The sequence below is a fragment of the Sminthopsis crassicaudata genome, chromosome 5 (assembly GCF_048593235.1).
Source record: "Sminthopsis crassicaudata isolate SCR6 chromosome 5, ASM4859323v1, whole genome shotgun sequence".
NCBI classification, from domain to species: Eukaryota; Metazoa; Chordata; class Mammalia; order Dasyuromorphia; family Dasyuridae; genus Sminthopsis; species Sminthopsis crassicaudata.
Window position 1 is genome coordinate 94,076,720 of NC_133621.1, and position 19,983 is coordinate 94,096,702.

The 19,983-nt window shown below is 32.0% G+C and overlaps 1 protein-coding gene across 1 annotated transcript in view; it reads right to left on the reverse strand.

The window, feature by feature from the left end:
* CNTNAP2 (contactin associated protein 2) overlaps nt 1-19,983 on the reverse strand; it is a 2,674,182-nt gene that overhangs the window by 1,137,409 nt on the left and 1,516,790 nt on the right. Inside the window, exon 10 of the mRNA XM_074267631.1 lies at nt 15,599-15,770. Coding sequence (XP_074123732.1) covers nt 15,599-15,770 — 172 coding nt within the window. The remainder of the gene's footprint in view (nt 1-15,598; nt 15,771-19,983) is intronic.

Genomic DNA, 19,983 nt, shown 5'->3' on the forward strand with positions numbered 1-19,983 from the left:
TTAAGTATGCTATCTGCATTCAAATATCACCTGTTCTTTCTTTGTCTGTGGATAACATTTTTCATGATAAACTTTTTGGAATTAACTTTGATCCTTTTATTTCTGAGAATAATTAAATCATTCACAGTTGATCATCTTATAATAATGGTGTTACTGTATACAAAGTTCTTCTCCATATACTTTTTTTCCATCTATTTCTGAGAGCATCCTGCTAATTATTTCATAGTAAAATGGTATTCTATTAAAATTACATACTGCAATATTTTTCAGCCATTCCCTGATTAATGGCTACTTCTCCAACTTTCAATTATTTGCCACTACCAAAAAAGCTGCTATAAATATTTTTGTATATAGATCCTTTTCCTTTTTTTTTTGTTTTTTTTTTGTTTGTTTGTTTTGTTTTGTTTTTATCTTTTGAGGGTGTAAACCTAGTAGTGTGTATTATGGGATCAAAGGTTATATTTGCTTTTAAACCCTGAAGGTATAGTTCCAAATTGTTCTCCAGAATGGTTGAATCACTTCACAACTTCACTGATTTTCACAACTTCACTGACATTTTCCCACATCCACTACAACATTTGTTATTTTCTCTTTTTTGTCACATCAGCCAATCTGATGAGGGTGAAGTGGTGTCTCAAAGATGTTTTAATTTGCATTTTTTCTAATCAGTAATGATATAAAGCACATTTTCATATTTGGATTTTTTCATCTGAAAACTGCCTTTTCATATTCTTTGGCCATTTATTGTTGAGGGAATGACTATTTAAAAAAAAAACAATTTGTCTCATTTTTCTATATTTTGGGAAATGAGGACTTTATCAGAGAAGAGAAACTTACTATAATTTTTTGCATAGTTATGGATTACTTTGCATTTCCCTTCATTCTAGTTCCCTGCCTCCTATTTATCCTTCTCTCTCTCTCAGCTGGTACAGCCTGTGCTATACTTCATTCCACTCCACTCCCAAATTGGCATGCCAGACCCTTCCTGTCTTCCTTCTAAGTTATCTTGGGCCGGAAAATTGTTTTACCTTGTCCTTTTCTGCATTCTGCTGTTTTAGAATTTATTTTGAGGCATTATTTAAAGTTGTTTGGGGGGGACATTGGAGAACTTAGACTAGTTTCTGTCTGTTCCCTGCTATCTTAGCTCTGTACCCCATCTAGATGTAGTCCCTTCCTAATATTGCTTAATATTTTGTTGGTGTTTATGACTGAGAGATGATGGCACAGTGGATTGACCTCTGTACCTAAAATCAAGAAGGTTCAAAGTTAGACTGAGATACTTACTAATTATGTGTTACTATAGAAGTGACTTATCTGTTGTTTGCCTCAATTTCCTTAATTGTAAAATGGAAATAATAATAGCATTTATTTTCTAGAGTTTTAATAAGGATCAAATGAAATGATATTTATAAAAGTACTTCCATAGTTCATGGCACATAGTAGATACTATATAAATGCTAATGCTTTATCTCTCTATTATTCATTTGTTAGAATAATTACACACCTATTTTACCAGTGCCTCCACAGAACATTATTTGATATATTTTTTTTGCATGTAGAAAAAAGTTTATTCCTTTCTCATGAGAAAGGGTACACAGTCTTTGACACATAAAGTATGGTTTTAGAGACAGACACACATATTTGATAAATCTTAGTATTATTTTCTAGGTTATTACATGATAACATAGAAAAAGTTCATCATTAAATTTGTACAGACTGGACAATCATTTTTCTGTGTCCATTTTACATTACCTACAGTGTTACTTATATATAATTGTTCTGCCTATTATGGAAGAGAATTTAGAGACAAAGTTTAAACTTGTTAAATTATATGTCTTTTGGCATCAACACATTATTAACTCCATTGATTCAATTTTTCTGTTTCAAGAAGTCTTTACTGAGCAGAATTTAGAATCACAGAATGTCAGAGCAGAATGGGAAAAGAATTTAGTCTTCCTGTTTCATTTTACAGGTAAGAAAATAAGACCCTGAATGGTGAATTAATTTGATAAGCATATAGTTGGTAGAGAGACTACATTCCATTTCAGTGCTTCTATTCATATTTGGTTTCCTGTACCTAATTTTCTATCCCTATAATACAATTTTATTCATTATATATTTTAAGGTCCCACTATGTTTAAGACATTTTGCTGGGAGTGACTGATAAAAAATAATGTTTTTTAAAAGTCTACTATCCTCAAATACTTTACATTCCACTGAGAGATTCAGACCACAAACAAATAAATACAAATTATAAATTAATACAAAGTGATTTCAAAGTTAATTTAAGAAATGCAGAAAATAATATGCTCGAATTGTATTCTCTGAGACTAGGGATTCCAAGTGGTAGAAGCAAAGGTCTTAATGTGCAAAATCAAAGGGTGGGAGATTGAAGGCCCTTAAGACATTAAAGCTAGTGGGCCATTTTAACTTGAAAGCTAGTTGAGTACCCACCTGAGAGAATTTTTGTAGTATTGTGAAATGTGTATAAAGATTATAAATACATAGCAATAAAATTAACCTGATAATTATTAAACACTTTCCATCAGGCAGGTATGAGAGAGTCAGTTAGTCAATGCTCACAAAAGGTGATGAAGTTCAGCAATACAGATGAAAACACTATCCTAAATGATGTGAAGTGTCATAAAAGCAAAGAGAGAAGTACCATTGACACATGGGACTTTGAAGATGGAAGGGACCTTTCAGGGTCATCCACTTGGCTTCCCGCATTTTATGAATAAAGAAATTAAGGCCTAAAGGAGTAAGGTGATTTTTCCCCACTATTGTTATACAAATAATAACATGGGGACTCTACCTATATACTCAGGCTCTCTGATTCTAAATCTAATACTTTTAGACAAGCTCCCTCCAAGAGACGAGAAGGGATATACAAATTTCCAGAAACCACTGGAAGAAAGTTCTCCTAATATTAGTTCTATTTCTTTTAACAATAAATTTAATAAACACTGGTTATGCAATTATGAGGCATCCATGTAAAAGGAGAAATAGGTTAGTTTATCAAATCCTCTCTGGAAATAGGGATAATACAGTTCCCAAAGGCTGCTCAGTCAGTAATAGCCTCAGACTCATGAATCAATGAGAAAGAGAATAAAACCTCTCTCATTTGTAGAATGAATAAAACTGATGAACTCATTAGCTGTATAATCTTGGGCAAGTAATTTAATCTTAATTTGCTTCAGGTTCCTCATCTGTAAAATGATACTAATGTCTACCTGATGATTTTGTAAATGAGGTAAATTTGTAAAATACAGCACAGAATCTGGTACGTAGTAGGTGCTATAAAAATATTAATATATCATCATCATCACAATAAGTTTTGATTAGTTCTTAGTAACATAGTAAGCCATTGAATATTTCCAGTAATATAGATTTTACCTACTTTTTAAAATTTATATAAATCAAATTAAAAGGATCACTGATTAAAAAAAATAAAATTATCCAGAGATCTCCAGATCTCTATTTCTATCTTCTATTTCAAGGAGAAAGCACAATTGGGCCAAATTGTTCTTCTTGCCATTTAACACTTGAATTAGGCTTATGTAATTAACTAATACCCTGTAAGTAATCAATATTTTGATCTGGGCATTCATTTTATATGACCTGAATTTTAGAACAGATTAAAGTAGAAATAGCAAGACTTGATATCATTGATTATTATATTGATAAATGATTATTATAGGTCAATACCTTACATATAATTATTTTGTCTATTTTAATCAAAATAAATTAGACATAATCTTTAATTACATTTGGCAATAAGAGCCTATTATCGCTTTTCAAATCATTCATAAAATTCACAAAACCGAGTACCAGAAAGTCAGCCCTGTTTAGGCTGACAAGCAGCAAGAAATAGCAGTGCTAATTACTTTACTTCAGCATCTCATGCTGAAGTAGCCAATTGTATTACCTATAAAATAGTAAAAGTATTATTTAAAGATGCTGCTCAAATAGTTCCAGGAATATTTCATATAATCCTCCAATGAGTTCGTGTTTGTATTGTGCTCCAAGATTTATAAAATTCTTCCTGTCTCCTATCTGAATAAACAAGCATGGGAGATTTCAGTGAAAACATAATAATCATTACCATTTGTAAGGGAAGAAAGTAACAAAACTAAGATTCTAACCTAGATCCTCTTTAATGTATTAAAAAAATATTTTCTCATCAAAAAACATTTCAAAATTTTTTTAATTAATCAAAGTTCCTTTGGAGACTCCAAAGTTCTAAATTTTATTAAAGAAATAGTGCTAGATATTAAGAGAAAAATAAAACAAAACAAAATATGTTGCTGAATAAAGTTAATGTATTCTACTGGGGGAAAAAAGTAAATTTTAAGATGTAAAGTGTGTGAAAGAAATACCTTTATCTTTTCAACAACACTAGTATTCAAATCTTTTTATGTTCATGAGATTTACTAATAGGAGCTCATTTGCCAAATAATATTAAAGAATTTTATGAATGGGACATCAGAAGAAAAAAAGATCAATGTATTGAAAGCAACAGACTGTTACAGATACTTTCCTTACCATTAACATCACAAAATATTATTAAATTTAAGGTTTAGAAGAAACTTAGAAATCATTGGTCCAATCCTCTTATTTTTAAATTGAAAAGGAAAACCAGAGAGACTTAACTGATTAACTCAAATTAACAGCTGATTAGCATCAGAAGTTTAAAAGACTCTTTTTCAACTCTTGGTTCCCATTCCCTTCTTACCTCAATCATGTCACATCATAGCTTTTGTGTTCCCTAATGAAATGCATCACAATTCAGAATCGAAGTCCTATTTATGAATCAAACTTTTAAATTGTCTGTTATAACCTAGAAGATGCATAATTCTTGATGTCTTCAAAACAGAAATGAGGAAACACTGCATAGTAATACTATACTTGTAGAACAAGAAACAATAACTATCTATGAAATACAATTTTAAGTTCTGTTTTATCTTAATTAAATGTTTCCTAAAAACAGATAATTTAATGTTTTAGATTTTTCTCATTAATTTTAGGAATGAAGAATTGTACACATTTGCTCTTGTAGCATTTATACAGGATTTTAAAATTTACAAATTTACATGTTATCTCATTTGAATCTCAGAACAACACAGTGAAGACTATTACTATCCCCATTTTAAAGATCTGTATATACTATGCCTAAAAAAAGGTTAAATGACTTGTATAAGATCATGCAGCTAAGAAGTATGTCAGACAGAATTTGAACTCAGAATTGACTTAAAACACAGTATTCTATATACATTAGGATGACTAACTGTTCCCCAAGCAAGAAGAAAACCACTTTATTTCCGACTAGGTAGGATTGCATTTTTGCTTGTTTGCTGTTGGTGGTAGTCACTAGTTTTCTGGAAGAATAGCAGGGCAGTGTCTTAACTAATAATATTTTGTTTTGTTTTGTTTTGGAGGTAAATGGATTCTGGGCTTCAAATAAGCATTTCTAGATTGCAAAGTTCAGAGGTGGAATAATCATCATTAGCTTTTTGAACCTTAAATGCTTTCTTATTGGCTAAAAAGTACAAATTACTAAATTTAGCATTCAAGGCTCTTAGGTTCTGACATTTTCTATAGGTTTATTTACTTAGGGATTTTTTTTGCCCTCTTTTTTTTTTTTTTCATCTCGAATGCTTTTCTCTTTTTTATCTGTTTAATTAAGTCTTTTCATTCCTTTAAATCCCAGTTCCATTTGAAAGTCTAAGTTTATGAAGCTTTCTTAGACAACATGGGAAAAACCTTATGCTGTAAATCATTTATCCAATATTTTTTGATATGCTGCATTTTATTGCTATGTATTATTTATTATTGTTGTTTTTATTTTTAATAACTAGTATTTATATAGACTTTGTTTTATAAAATTAATTTAAAATATCCTCACATTTTGTTCTCAAAAATTTTCTGGGATATCATTACATCCTGCCATCATTACTACCATTACTACGAGATAAGAAAAATGAGACACATTGAGAGTTTAAGTGATTTGCCTAGGGTCATAAAGCTAGTCTGTGTCTGAAATTGTTTTTGAACTCAAGTTTTCTGGACCCCAGTTCCAGAACTCTATGAACAGAGTTTGCCTAGGATGCCTTCTGTTTAATTAAGTAATTTATAAATTACTTGGATGCAGGAACTATGATTTAGACTTTTTCCCCTTCACTTCATTCCTTCTCCCTCCTGCAGCTCCCATAGGATAACAGTTTAATAAAGGTTAATTGACCGAATGAAAGTTATATTGTTAGTCATTGTGGTTATGATGAAGATGAAGATGACAACAGTAATGTAGAAGGAATTGACAAAAATGATCTAAATGTCCCCAATTTTTTGATACTGATGATGGGAAAAGGTTATTTTTTTTTTAGCCACTGGATAAATAATCCAAATGCTTGAAGTTCACAGGAACTATAATTCATTTTTGATAGCCTATATATATTGGCTCAATAGGAGTCTTTACCGAAGTATATCCATGAAACAATTTCCATATTGATGAATTTTTTGATTCAGTGTCAGAGAAGCAAAATAACTGAGAAGCACTAGGATAACAGTCTAAAAAAGCATCTTATTCAAGTTAAACAAAGCTAATCCTATACACATCCTTAATAGGGGTATTTAAGAAGTCCTACAGGATATATATCAGTAGATTCTAAGACATTTGAGATGATTTGTTTACTAATGAATAAATATTCCAGTCAGAAGTTTTAATTCATTCATTAAAATTCATTCCAAGCTCATATCTCAATCCACCCCTTCTATCAACATTCATATCCTCTAATAATTTTCTTTCTGATTTAAGTGCAATTTGATTAACAGATTGAGATTCATAGTCTAAGAAATTTCTCAATGAATTCATACCCATAGTCAATTAATATTTACTTAATGCCATAATGAATGTTTTGTAAAAAGTCAGAGAATTTTGTCCAAAAAAAGATAGTTCAATCCAAAAATCAAAATATGCTTATAATATGCAAAACACTCTGGTGGATGCTGATGATTCAAAGACAGATAAAACATAGAACCTGCTCTCAAGGATTCAATAATTTAATAGCTATTGCCTTTAAAGAACACATATAATTTTTTATTATAGCTTTTTATTTACAAGATATATTCATAGGTAATTTTTCAGCATTGACAATTGCAAAATCTTTTGTTCTAATTTTTCCCCTCCTTCCCCCCACCCCCTGCCCCAGATGGCAGGTAGACCATTACTTGTTAAATATGTTAAAGTATATGTTAAATACAATATGTATACATGTGCATACAGTTATTTTGTTGCACAAGAAGAATTGGACTTTGAAATAATGTACAATTAACCTGTGAAGGAAATAAAAATGCAAGCAGAAAAAAATAGAAGGATTGGGAATTCTATGTAGTGGTTCACACTCAATTCCTAGAGTTCTTCACTGGGTGTAGCTGGTTCTATTCATTATTGAACAAATGGAACTGGTTTGTTTCATCTTATTGCTGAAGAGAGCCATGTCCATCAGAATTGATCATTATATAGTATTGTTGTTGAAGTATATAATGATCTCTTGGTCTTGCTCATTTCACTCAGCATCAGTTCATGTAAGTCTCTCCAGGCCTTTCTGAAATCATCCTACTAGTCATTTCTTACAAAACAATAATATTCTATAACATTCATATACTACAATTTATTTAGTCATTCTCCAATTGATGGGCATCCACTCAAGTTCCAGTTTCTGGCCACTACAAAAAGGGCTGCCACAAACATTCTTGCACAAACAGGTCCCTTTCCCTTCTTTCGTATTTCTTTGGGATATAAGCCCAGTAGTATGGCTGAATAAATTGTGGTATATGCATACCTTTGATCCAGCACAGTTTGATAACTTTTTGAGCATAGTTCCGAATCACTCTCCAGAATGACTGAATGTATTCACAAGAATACATATAATTTCAATATAATCCCAATAAAGAGTAAAAGAACCTACTGAATTTCAAAAAGGAAGAGACAGAGAAGTAGATGAAATAAAAAGAAAGAAGGAAGAGGAAAAAGAGGAAGAGAAGAAGATGAAGAGAGGGAAGAACAGAAAAATATCAAAGAAGAGATCAGTGGAAGATACATAACATGTGTTTTGGACATCTTTGGCTGTCCAAGAAAACTATCCTAATATTGAATCACACAGCAAAATTTTAGACAATTAAAATAATCACTCATCCAGATCCACATACATATTAAAACAAACAAACAAAAAATCCTGCTGTTCTTTAGTATTTCTCCTTGGTTTCATCATTTTAATATTGAGCAGGTAAAATTACCTGAACAGATTTAATAACAATGCAATTTAAAGAAGACATTTGTCAATGACTTATCTTCCTTAAAACTCACCAATTTTTTTCTTGTAATATATACAAAAAGGGAAACTTTATTGGTTCTAAAATACAGAAAGAAAAAGTGCATGTCATTTAGTTTCCTCTCCTTCAAATTTATGAATTTTTTAACCATATTTCCCAGAGGCCTAACAAAAACAATTATCTTAAATGGGAAAACATATTAAATGGGGGTATGAATGTTTGTGTGTGTGTGTGTGTGTGTGTGTGTGTGTGTGTGTGTGTGTCTGTGTGTGTTTAGCCTGGACTTATAAATAATTAATCTTATTTGTGGGGAAAATGGGAATTTCTTTTATCTTTTATTATTTTATTATTTGCAACTGATTTTCAAAACATTTTAGATAACTCAAAAGTTAGAAAAATAAAAATTCATAAACAACTTATTTAAAAGTACAACCTGTAGGGTTTTTTTTAAGTATAGTATGGTTTTATTTATATTTATCCCTTTCAGTAATCTTAAAATATTTAACTTGGTTTAATGCTTTTACTTGGATACACTAAACATTCCTTGAAATTTAAATGTCAAAGCATAGATATGTTCCAGCCCAGATGGAAATAGTTTTTATTTTGTTTCAGTAAAAGGAAAACAACCTTAAGTGCCACAAGGAGGAGTGGGACTGCCACTGAGTCTTCAAAAATGACTTATTTACTTTTTTTTTCTTTCACTGAACACTATCCCCCAGGGTATTTTGCTATTAATAAAAGGAACAATACATTTCTTTTTGAAAGTCTGTAGTTCTCTGTGTACTTTAAAGACAGATACAATGACACCCTACTCAGAAGCTTAGATTGGCAAGTGATCCAAGCATAAGTCAATTAAAAATCACTGTTCCTTTTTCAAAGTTCAAGAAGTTGCAAATTGCATAGAAGGATTGTGAGGGTACTGTGGCAGACTATAAACTTACTTTCCTATAGGTGTGAAATTTTTGGTATTATTAATCAGAATCTTCTTCTGTCTACTGATCTAATCCAACGGGCATTTATTTATTAAGTAGTTACTAGTTTTAAGATGCTGTAATTGGCCTTGGGAACATATAGGGATATTTATTTTTGAGGTAGGGAAAGGAAGGAAACATAATAAGGAAAACAATAATGACATATTTGATAATTTGAATAATAAAGAGAAAGCAGTAATGTTTTAAAAAGCCAAGAAAAGCTTCCTAAAGAAGTAACAAATGAGCCAAGCCTTGAAGAAAGCTACAGAATATAAGAGATGGAGAGAAGAATGGAATTTAAACCTATCATGCTAGGCAAAGAGTGAATAGTTTTGGGGGGAAATGAGGTAATTTGATCAGATCATATATTTGCATATGTTGTTGTTATGGCAAATTAATGCGGCTTCTCAGAAGGAAATCAAATATCTAAGGAACTGAAAGGATGAAAGGAGGGACATTCAAAGGGAAGCAATGGAATGTTATAGAAAGGAGAGATTTCATGTTAATAGCAACTAATGATCTGACAGATTTCCCAAACAACCAGGTTGGGGTTACTCTAACCTGGAGTTAAACAGGGAGAATAGGACTTTCTACAAGAGATAGGAGATTATACTTTGATGTAAAAATAGGCTGGATGGAAAGAGAGGGAAGATATTACTAGAAAAGAAAAGAGAAGGCAAAAGAAGGTAATGCTGGTTATCAGAAAGAAGCTTAGATGGAGATATCAAACTCAAGAATCTCAGGAAAAATAATATTCTTAACTATAGGAAAATTTAGTATATAAGCTTATAATTTCTATTTTTACAATATTATAAGATTTTGCTATACACACAATAACTAATCTGAGGATCTATTAGTGTTATAATTTCATTCATGATTCACTGAACAAGGAAGCATGTCTTACAGTCCTGTTACATACAGAGCATCATGTTAGACTGAAGCAGATGTAAATATTGAGAATTTGGTTTGCTTTCATTGAACTACTAAGATAATAAGAGAATGAAATACAAATACAGAAAACTGGAATATATGATATTAGAGATATAAATATTAGCTTAGGGATCTCAGAGCCCCTCTAGTTGAACCCATATTAAAATGTGAATCACCTTTACAATAATACCTGGAAAATTGTTATCTAGGCTTCTAGAAAATCTGATTTGGACCCCACTACTACATTCCAAGGCAGCCTATCTGCCTTTAGGACTATGTTGGCCAATGAAGAGGATAGAGAGAAATTCTACAGGCAAAGAGGAAGCAAGATGACTTTTATAGTTTATGAATAGTGTAAGTTAAGGCATGGAGAACATGGAGAAAACAGGGGATGGCTGGAATACCGAGTATGTAAAGAGAGCAACTCATGATATTAATAGTTGACAATGTTATTGCTCTTTAAAATTTGAGAAGCCCTCTTTAAACATTACAGTGAATCACTTCTTACAAAAGGATTGGGTTCTAAAGTCAGTATCTAGAGAAATATTAAAAAAAATATCCTTGGAAGTGCTTAAATTGCCCCAAAACATAGTATCTCGTAATGCTCTCCTTAATTCCACTCTCCCACCCCTGTTTTTATCATCTTGCTTCAATTACTCAGTTCAAATCCCTTTTTAATCAAGAAGCATTTCATGATCTTCCCCAATAATAATTCCTATCATCATCATCATCATCATGAGAGTATCACACATATACTTATGCCTACACACATACATTTATATACACACATAACATATATATATATATATATATATATATATATATATATATATATATATATATATATATATATATATAAAACCATATACATGTATTGACACATAGATAAGAGGAAAAATGATGATTGGGGAAAATACTCCTAAAATGGTTTCAGTATATGAAAGGGCACAAAGACCACTAGGGAATTTCTGTGTGTGTGTGTACCACTTTTACCACGAGGTAAAGTTGACAGAGAAGAATTAGAAATAACTTAGCAAGTGAATTCTAGTTCGCCAATAATGTTAGATCTCTCAATAGGTGTACCAGTCTAAACAAAATGAATGGAATGGGTATTTTGAAGAAGAGATTCTAAAAATTGCATAGCAACAGGAGATATTCACAAATGTGAGAACCATATGGAATTAAAACTGAGATAACAGCTGATTCATTTCTCACTGCTGACACTCCAGGATTTGTTTTCATTGTGTAGAGGAGTTGAAAGAATTGTTAATTCTATTTAAATTTTTAGTTTTTTTTTTTCTCTCTCATAAGTTAAATGCATATATGTTACAACTTCATTGGCTCTCATGTCATCCTCAAAATGATCATCTGAAACATGTACCATGATTCCCATTTTATAGATGAGGAATAAGTTACTAGCTAATAGACTGTGTATGTTTACACAAAGTAGAAGTAGGTGTCTTCTAAAGCACAAGGGCTATTAAATGCTTTAATATGCTTTGCATGTAAAGTCCTTTAAATTTATTGTGTTTCATTGCATTCCTATTAGACTGAAGTTCTATCAGGTTGTTTATCTATATGCCATGAATTGAATAGCATTTCATTTATCAGAAGAAAGAAATTGCTTTTTTCTCCAATGTTTTATCATGTTCAACAATTAATGCAAATCCATTCTTTTTAAATGAGATCATCCATACAATTCTTCCTGTTGTCCTAAAATGGAATAGTTCTTTAATTTACCTTAAACAACTAAAGTCAATCTTTGCTAAATAGTTAAATATATTTGGATTCAATTCCAGAAAATATAGTGGCATTAATTTCTTTGCTTGCCTTTTTTTAATGGTCTACCTTTTGAATGTCAACAAATATTATGAAATAAATCCATTTTCCTGGATGGACTGATTAGAATTTTTTATTATGAAATACCAGTGATCTAAAAATTTGAATATATTATCATTTCCTCATGGAACTTGATGACTTTATCATAGTAGAACATCTAATTAAAACTGAGAAATTATTACCTTGGCAATAGAAGTACAAACAGAACCTTGGCAATAGAAGCGTAAACAGAATCATGATTTATATATTTGTTCAATGTTCTTTACTACTGTACATTTCTTAGTCAGTTTAATTATTATATAAATACTTATTTACATGTATTTTCAGAATGAGATTCTGTGCAACATGCATTTTAAAAATTAAATGTGTTAAATAATAAAATTAGTACCATCATATTATAATTTCTTATTAGCAGATGATAGGAATATATGTAAAAATTCATATAGTGAAAGGCCACTATTATTGTGAAATCTATACAGGCCACAGAGATTGAGTGAATTAAATTTGGCATCATTGACAAAATTTGTCCTACCACTAAAGCTACTGAAATGGAAAATGAACTAGATACTAAAATTTTACAACATACAATATATGTATAACTCGGGAGGAAAATCTTTTTGATTTGGCTGCTAATATAATATGCAGATAAGCTAGCTAGTATTGGAACAAATATCTTTACTTTTTTAGCTCCTTATCTGTCTGGTTATGACTTATTTGGAAGAAATAATGTCACATGTATGGTTGAATTTTTTTTGGTGCACTTTGTGCAAAGCCAGATGCATATAGATTGTTTTGGCCAAAATTGTTTATTATCAGTTTTATTCTCTTACTGCTAACCCAGTTCCAATTAGTGTCATGACATATGTGGACATGCTGAGCAAATCCTAACCACATAATCAGTGTACACACATATGTTCAGCATATAATTTAAAATGTGATATACTAAAAATATGCTACATTCTGGGAAACTATTTTATTCATTTTTATAGAGGAAAACATTTTATTAAGAGTATATGGATGAACACAATCATATAGGCACACTTTCATGTACATACTGTATATTTTAGGTAAAATCTAGATATATTCTGTGAAATTATTGAAATTTTAGTGAATATTCTCACATTAATAATAATAGAAACAACATATTTAGAACCTAACACTTCAGAGTAGCTAATGTTCTATGTGAGGAAATAGGAAAGAAAGAAGAAGTTAGAAATCAAGAAAATGAAATTAGAAAATATGTCTAGACATCACAGAATGTATGCAGAGAAAATACATAAGCAGTAACCCAGTTAGAAGATACTCAGCAGTTAGTTTTCACATTATATTAAAGGAGGAAGATTTCAAAAGAACAAATAAAGAATCAATTAATATTAAGTGCCCCCAAAAAGTTATCAAGAAACTATCATTAATTAATAATCCATGAGCTTACTCTTTAACCTCTACAAAATCTTTGAGAATGGTGGATATATGCAATACTTTATAAAATAGAAGGATAAAACTTTTGGCTTTAATTGCATGTTTTCTAAAGCATATGAAATCTTCATACTCAATTATTTAAAGAGCTATAGGGAGAATAGCTTTTGTGTCTTGTCTATTATTCACTAATTATATTTTTTAAAATCTAAAAAGTCTCTTTTCTAATAAGTAGTTTCACAAGAATATTATAAGATTATATGAAACTGTGTGACACAAATAAAGAGAGAGTGTTATGTAGAAAGAACAATTTAGATATATAATATGGGTCCAGAAATGACAAGGAAAAAAGTCTAGAGCACAACACTATTCAGTACTTTTGATGGTACTACGTCTCTCATACAAAACTCTATTTTTAAATAATTACTATTCTTCTAGTGTTTGAGAGAATGAATGAATGAAAAGGTATTTGTTAAGTTTTTCCTATGTACTAGGATCTGTGCCAAGTACTGGGGTTGCAAATATGTGAAACAAACACACATGTATTCAAGGTGATTACATCTCATGAGATATCACAGAGGGGTGATGGTGGCTAGGGATTTGGGGCTGAAAAGTCATTGTAGAAGAAGCCATAGTACTCTTAGTAATGCTACATAGCTGAAAAAAAGGAGAACAAGATAATCTCTCTAAGATTAAAACTGCAATTGGACAATGGACATATATATGGTGAGTGTAGGTAGGCTGAAGCACAATTTTATGCTCACATAGCATTAAAGGCAACAGTCATAACATTCATGAAAAAGGATGGCCACTTAGCCAAAGTGATGTATAACAAATTCACAGTCTGAGTCTAAGACAAAAAACAAAAGCAAAACAAAAAAAAAACACCGAAGCATCTCTATTATGTTGAGTAGATACTCTGGAAAATATTTATGGAAGAACATGGATAAGAACCCTAGAGGATGAGAAGTAACTGGTAAATGAAGTTGCAAGATTGCAAAGAATACCACGTTGACATTATAGACCTATCAGAACACTTTTAAATATTATATTTAGTGAGTAAAGATGTATTTATAAATGAAACAAAATTTGTTAATGTTTTGTTAAGAAAAATAAACATAAAAATGACAGGAACTTTAAAAAGGTTAATGTACAAAATTAAAACAAAACAAATAGTCTCAGAGACTATGAAACTTCCACTAGATATTTAAGACCTGACTAAAAAATCAGGCAAGAATATCATTTTAGTTTTTAAAATAACTAGACAATTTCTATTTTGTGGATCAAAATGTTATAGGTAAGAATATCTTATTTTCTAGATATTTATTTTGTATTTGTAGATATTTTTGTTAGATATTTGTAGAAAACAAAAAGGAAATAACTCATTACTATTTAATACAAAAGTTGAATTATTCCACTGAATTTGTATACTAGACATACCAGGATATATATGTTGTATGCGAAGTTATGGGGGGTGGGGGGAGAGGGGAGAGGGGGGGGAGGGAAGGAGGAAGAGGGAAAGGGGAAGGAGAAGGGGGGGAGGGGGCAAGGGAAGGGGGGGAGAGGGGAGGAGGGACCTAGAAGAGACACACCCAGAGAGAGTCTGTGAGAATGTATGTGTGTTTTCTTTCATTTTCCTGCAGACCTCGGTGAGATGTCAATAGTCTGTGGCTTGGAAAGAGATGATAATGAAAGTGGGAGGAATAAGGTCTTTGAAGGGTAATCACTGTTTACTGGTACCAAGAGGAAAAGAGCTGTAGGAGGTTAGGTACAGCTTTATCTTTCCTATAAAGCTAAAATTTGCTGGTAAAACAAACAAACAAACAAAAGTCCTTGACAATTGGCCAAACCTGGCAGATTTTGATAAGAATCTAGATGACTCTATTCATGTGTGGATAAATATTGGGATCAACTGGTTTTCCTTCATTTGGTTGCAAATTCTATGGAATAAGTAATAGTTGTACCATTGTATTCACTAAACTTATTTCTTATTTCATAACATAATTCTTATTTCATAACAGCTTTTGTGACATCATATATTTTATCTCACCGCATAAAAAGGAATTAGCATATTTAATCAACTCAAATTATACACAAAAATAATCACTTACCTGTCTATAATGGCACACATGTCAATACTGACATTAGCAAAGCTGCCCGGCTTTCTTTGTTCTATTTCATGTAAATTGACTAGCTGATCATCCACTTGAATGAGCTGCATACACCCTTGGAAGGAAGGTTGTAGTACAGAATGATCTGAAGTATTCATCTGTGTAAGAAAACCTGTGAAATAAAAGAAAGAAACATTGAGTGCTACTTGTAACAGGCTTAAAAATGCAACTGTTAGCTGTCCTAATTATAACCACAATCCCCAAATAACATCTTTCTTTGAAATGATATAATCTCAGAACTGGTGTGTAATGAGGGAAAGGAAAGGGGGAACCCCATTTCTGGGCGCATAGATAATCCCATGAGGCGCAGTGTCCCCTGTTAAAATGAATTTACAGGCCCGAAAACCTCGATTGATAAATAAATAGAAATTTGGAAGTAAAGTTCAGTTAGAAAGACGCCAGGACCGAAGGTGGCCTCTAGGCGGGCAGGAACCCTTACATGGTCGGAAGGATACCATGGGTTGGCTGGAGGGGTCCTGAAATGAGGGCATTCCGACTCACCTCTTTTATACCTAAAAAATGATGGGGAGTACCCCTAAGTTCTCGGCGGGCTTTTCAGTTAGCTCAGAGCAGGTGAGGACTGGGGGAAGCTGAGTTGAGGGTGGGGGCTGGGCCTGGATATTCAAAGGATGCCTTTGACCAGGATTTGTGAATCAAGGTCAGCCATGGGCTGGGCAATTGGAAAGGAATCTTAAAGGGACCTCAACCCTCATCAGTGTGGACATCAGAGACATTCAAGTTGAATCACTCATGTTCCAAGATCAGGGAAAACTTTGCTCAAGATTACAAACCAATTGGATGCCAAATGCATATTGCAGCAGTTCATTATGCTGATCCAAGTCCTATTCATAAGATGAGGCAATATGAGATAGTGGAGAGAGTAATAGCTCTGAATTCAGAGGGCCTGAGTTCAAATCTCAGACTTAATATGTATTACTTATGTGACTTCTTTTTAATGGATTTGACTATGTGGTATCTAAGCCCTGCTCTGGGACTATGATTCTATGAATTAAAAAAAAATTACACCTGAATGGTTAATATAGATGACAGTTGTCCTTTTACATACTGAAATCCTTAGGAAGATGCATTGTGGTAATCAATGTAAGCAAGCTGACCCTTTTAATATCTTAAGAGTGGGGGGTAAAGAAAATGTCTCCCACCATTTTCACTTTATCTTTTCAGATTGACATCTCCTATTTTCCTGGCTACCTATTTCCTTATACTATCCTCCTTCTCTTAAACACATCTAAAACTAATCTTTTAAAGTGTGAGGCAGAGAGGTAAACTAGGATTCTGACTTCCTAACTTTCTATCACCATCACAATTTAGCTCCCTGTGGCCTTTTCCCTAGAAACTCTGCTGTCTGTAGGCAACTATCTAAAATGATCAACTAATCCAATTATATATTATTTTACCCAGATAAGATACTTTTATTTTAACAGCAGTCCTGTGCCTTACTTAAGTCTGTTCTAAAGTAAGACTTATTTTTTCATGACTCTTTTTAGATATAACTCTCATATAATATGCACATACATAGTTAGGGTTTAAAATGCTAATGGATGAATCTAAAATGAAAAGTGAATGCTGTAGCTCTTCTCAGATATGTAAAGTTTGGAAGACAAACTATAATATTAGATGCTTCAAGTTTTATTGTTCAATATGTTTAACGGAACAGAATAATAATCATATATCTTTTTTTAGGAAATACTGTGTGTATTAATATTTTTATGGATAAGAAGTTTATATTAAGAATAGCACAACTCAAGCATATAGTTATACAAAATTTATAAAGCTTAAATATTCCAGTTTTTTTTTCCATGAAGGGATCTAAAACTTTGATCTTCTATTTCCTTCATTGAATAAATTAAAAACTATTAATTTAATACATCCACTGAGTACAAAGCATTGTGTCAGGACCAGAGAATGCAAATAGAACAGCCAGACCAATCCTGCTCTAAAGGATTTCACTTTGCAAGTGAGGTTAAGAATACTTATATTAGGGTTCAGCTGCAAGGTAGAAAGAAGGATTCACAGTAGTTAACTGAAGGGAAGATTTAACAATGCCCAGAGGGGGTTAGGTACATTGCTTGCACAACTAGAAAGTGTAGAAGCAAGTCAAATAATAAGACCCAGCAGATCTTGAACTTGTATTTCATTGTAACATTATAATAAAAATATTTTGATAGACTAGAGATTCAAATTATTACATAAAAAAAACAGAAAAACCGTGATAATGAAAATTTACAATGTATCACAATAATTTTGGGGGGTGTATCCCAGTGTGTCTGAATTATTTAAAAAAAACACACCAGCATTATTCCTTTTCTCAATTAAGAAATTAATAAAGAAAAGCTCAATTAAGGATTGCATAAAAGATGTTATTTATTCAAAGAACATGTATTTATTAAACACCTTTGTGCCAGGCATTGATAAGATCCTTTGCTAGTTATGTTAATTTTATATATAGCTTAATTTAAAAAATTTAAATAGAATTATGTAAAATGCTTTGTAGCGATTGTATATATATTTGCTTTAAAAAAAAAAAAAAGTATATTTTGAGTCTTGATCTTCTCCAGTGCCCTCTGGTAGCTAAAATAAAACAATTTTTTTTTTTTCTTTTCAGCCAGGAAGCCTCTTTATTTGCATAGAATTAGCTCAACCAAAGAATGCTGAGACACTTTGAGACACCTGTATGCATCAGAAAGGTTTTCAAATCAGCTTAATCAAGGTACAATTGAATGGAGGCCTTGGTCTAAAACTAGCTATGAGTGAACATCCAGCTGCAGTTTTATTGAATACTCTTAACAATGTTGTCATTAGTCGTTTGTTGTTGTTGTTGTTGTTGGTGGTGGTATTATTATTTTTTTTAATATGCATCTCCAAATACTCACACTTTGCCTCAAAGAACTAGTAGATCTACTTGGGTGAATAAGACCCTTATTGAAGTAGCAGCTGCATAAACACACATCAGAACAGATTGGATATAATTAAATTCATAAAATGAGCCTTCATCAGTCACTCAAGACAATGTTCGTAAGCACTGATCAATTTTGGAGTTTGCCTTTGTCAAGTTTTCTCATTTTAAATTATGGATGACATTCTGAAAGAATTAATTATTAAAAAACAAAACAACAACAACAACAACAAAAACAACTTAAGTACATACCTAGGGACATTTCCTTTCTTTACTTGTTCTTATTCATCTTTAAAATTTTAAGTTGGTATTTATATAGCTATTTATATTTTATCTCTTTTGATCCCTACAATAACCCTGTGATGTAGGAACTATTGTTATCCCCATTTTACAGATGAAGAAACTAAGGCTGATCCTGTATCTTGGCTAGGATAACATAAATAGTAGACTTGAAGTTAGATCTAAGTCTGGCATACTGCCTTTTACAGATAATATCTAGCTGTCATGTTATAAGCAATTCTGCCAATATAGATGTCACTCAAGGTAGCATAATAAAGTCAATCCAAACTGTCCTATTCACAATTATAACAAAAATGTTGCAACTATTTACACTAATATTCAGGATACAATTCAGGTCCTACCTCCAGCATAGACAATTGCATTAATCTTCTAGTTTATCCCTATGCCATATGTCTCTTCTTACTGCAATTCCCATTTCACAGAGCTTCAGAATTGTTTTGCACTTAAGTGCAGGTCTAACTATGTCACTTTAATATTCACTAAGATGTAGTATTAGCTTATTATTACCTCTACTAATGGAAAAAAATATAGTGAACTTTATAAAGGACTAAAACTCTTAATAGGTGCACTGGAATCAGACAACCAAACATTTAAGGCTAATTACCTATTGGACAATACTCTATTAGCATATGCTTGGGAAAATGGCCCTTCTCACTATTCTGTGCTGGCTCCATCTTTTATTGTATACAGATAATTGTAGGAGGGATTAGGGGGTGGAGTGAGATAGGCCACAGTCACTTTGGAGGAGGAGGAGCAGAAGGGAGGTTGGGGGAGAGTTTGTGGCAGTTTTGTCCATCCCCTTCCCTTCTCCCCCTAAAGACAAAGGACTTTTGCTGATCGATTCTGGCTGATCCTGAGGTCTCCAGGGGGCTATCTTGGACTTCACAGTTTGGTGCCCAATATGTGAACCAAGGACCCTAATTTCACTGAAGAAATTCCAGGTGACCAGGAAATAGAGTGAATATTTTAATAGACAAATAGGGAACTTACTTTGTTAAGGGCTAAACTAGTAACCTTTTCTAACTGAAATGGGGCAGATATTAGAAAAAGATTCTCCCCCACCCCCACCCCCATCCCCAATCTCAGACTGATAAAAAACAGGGTTTAATGT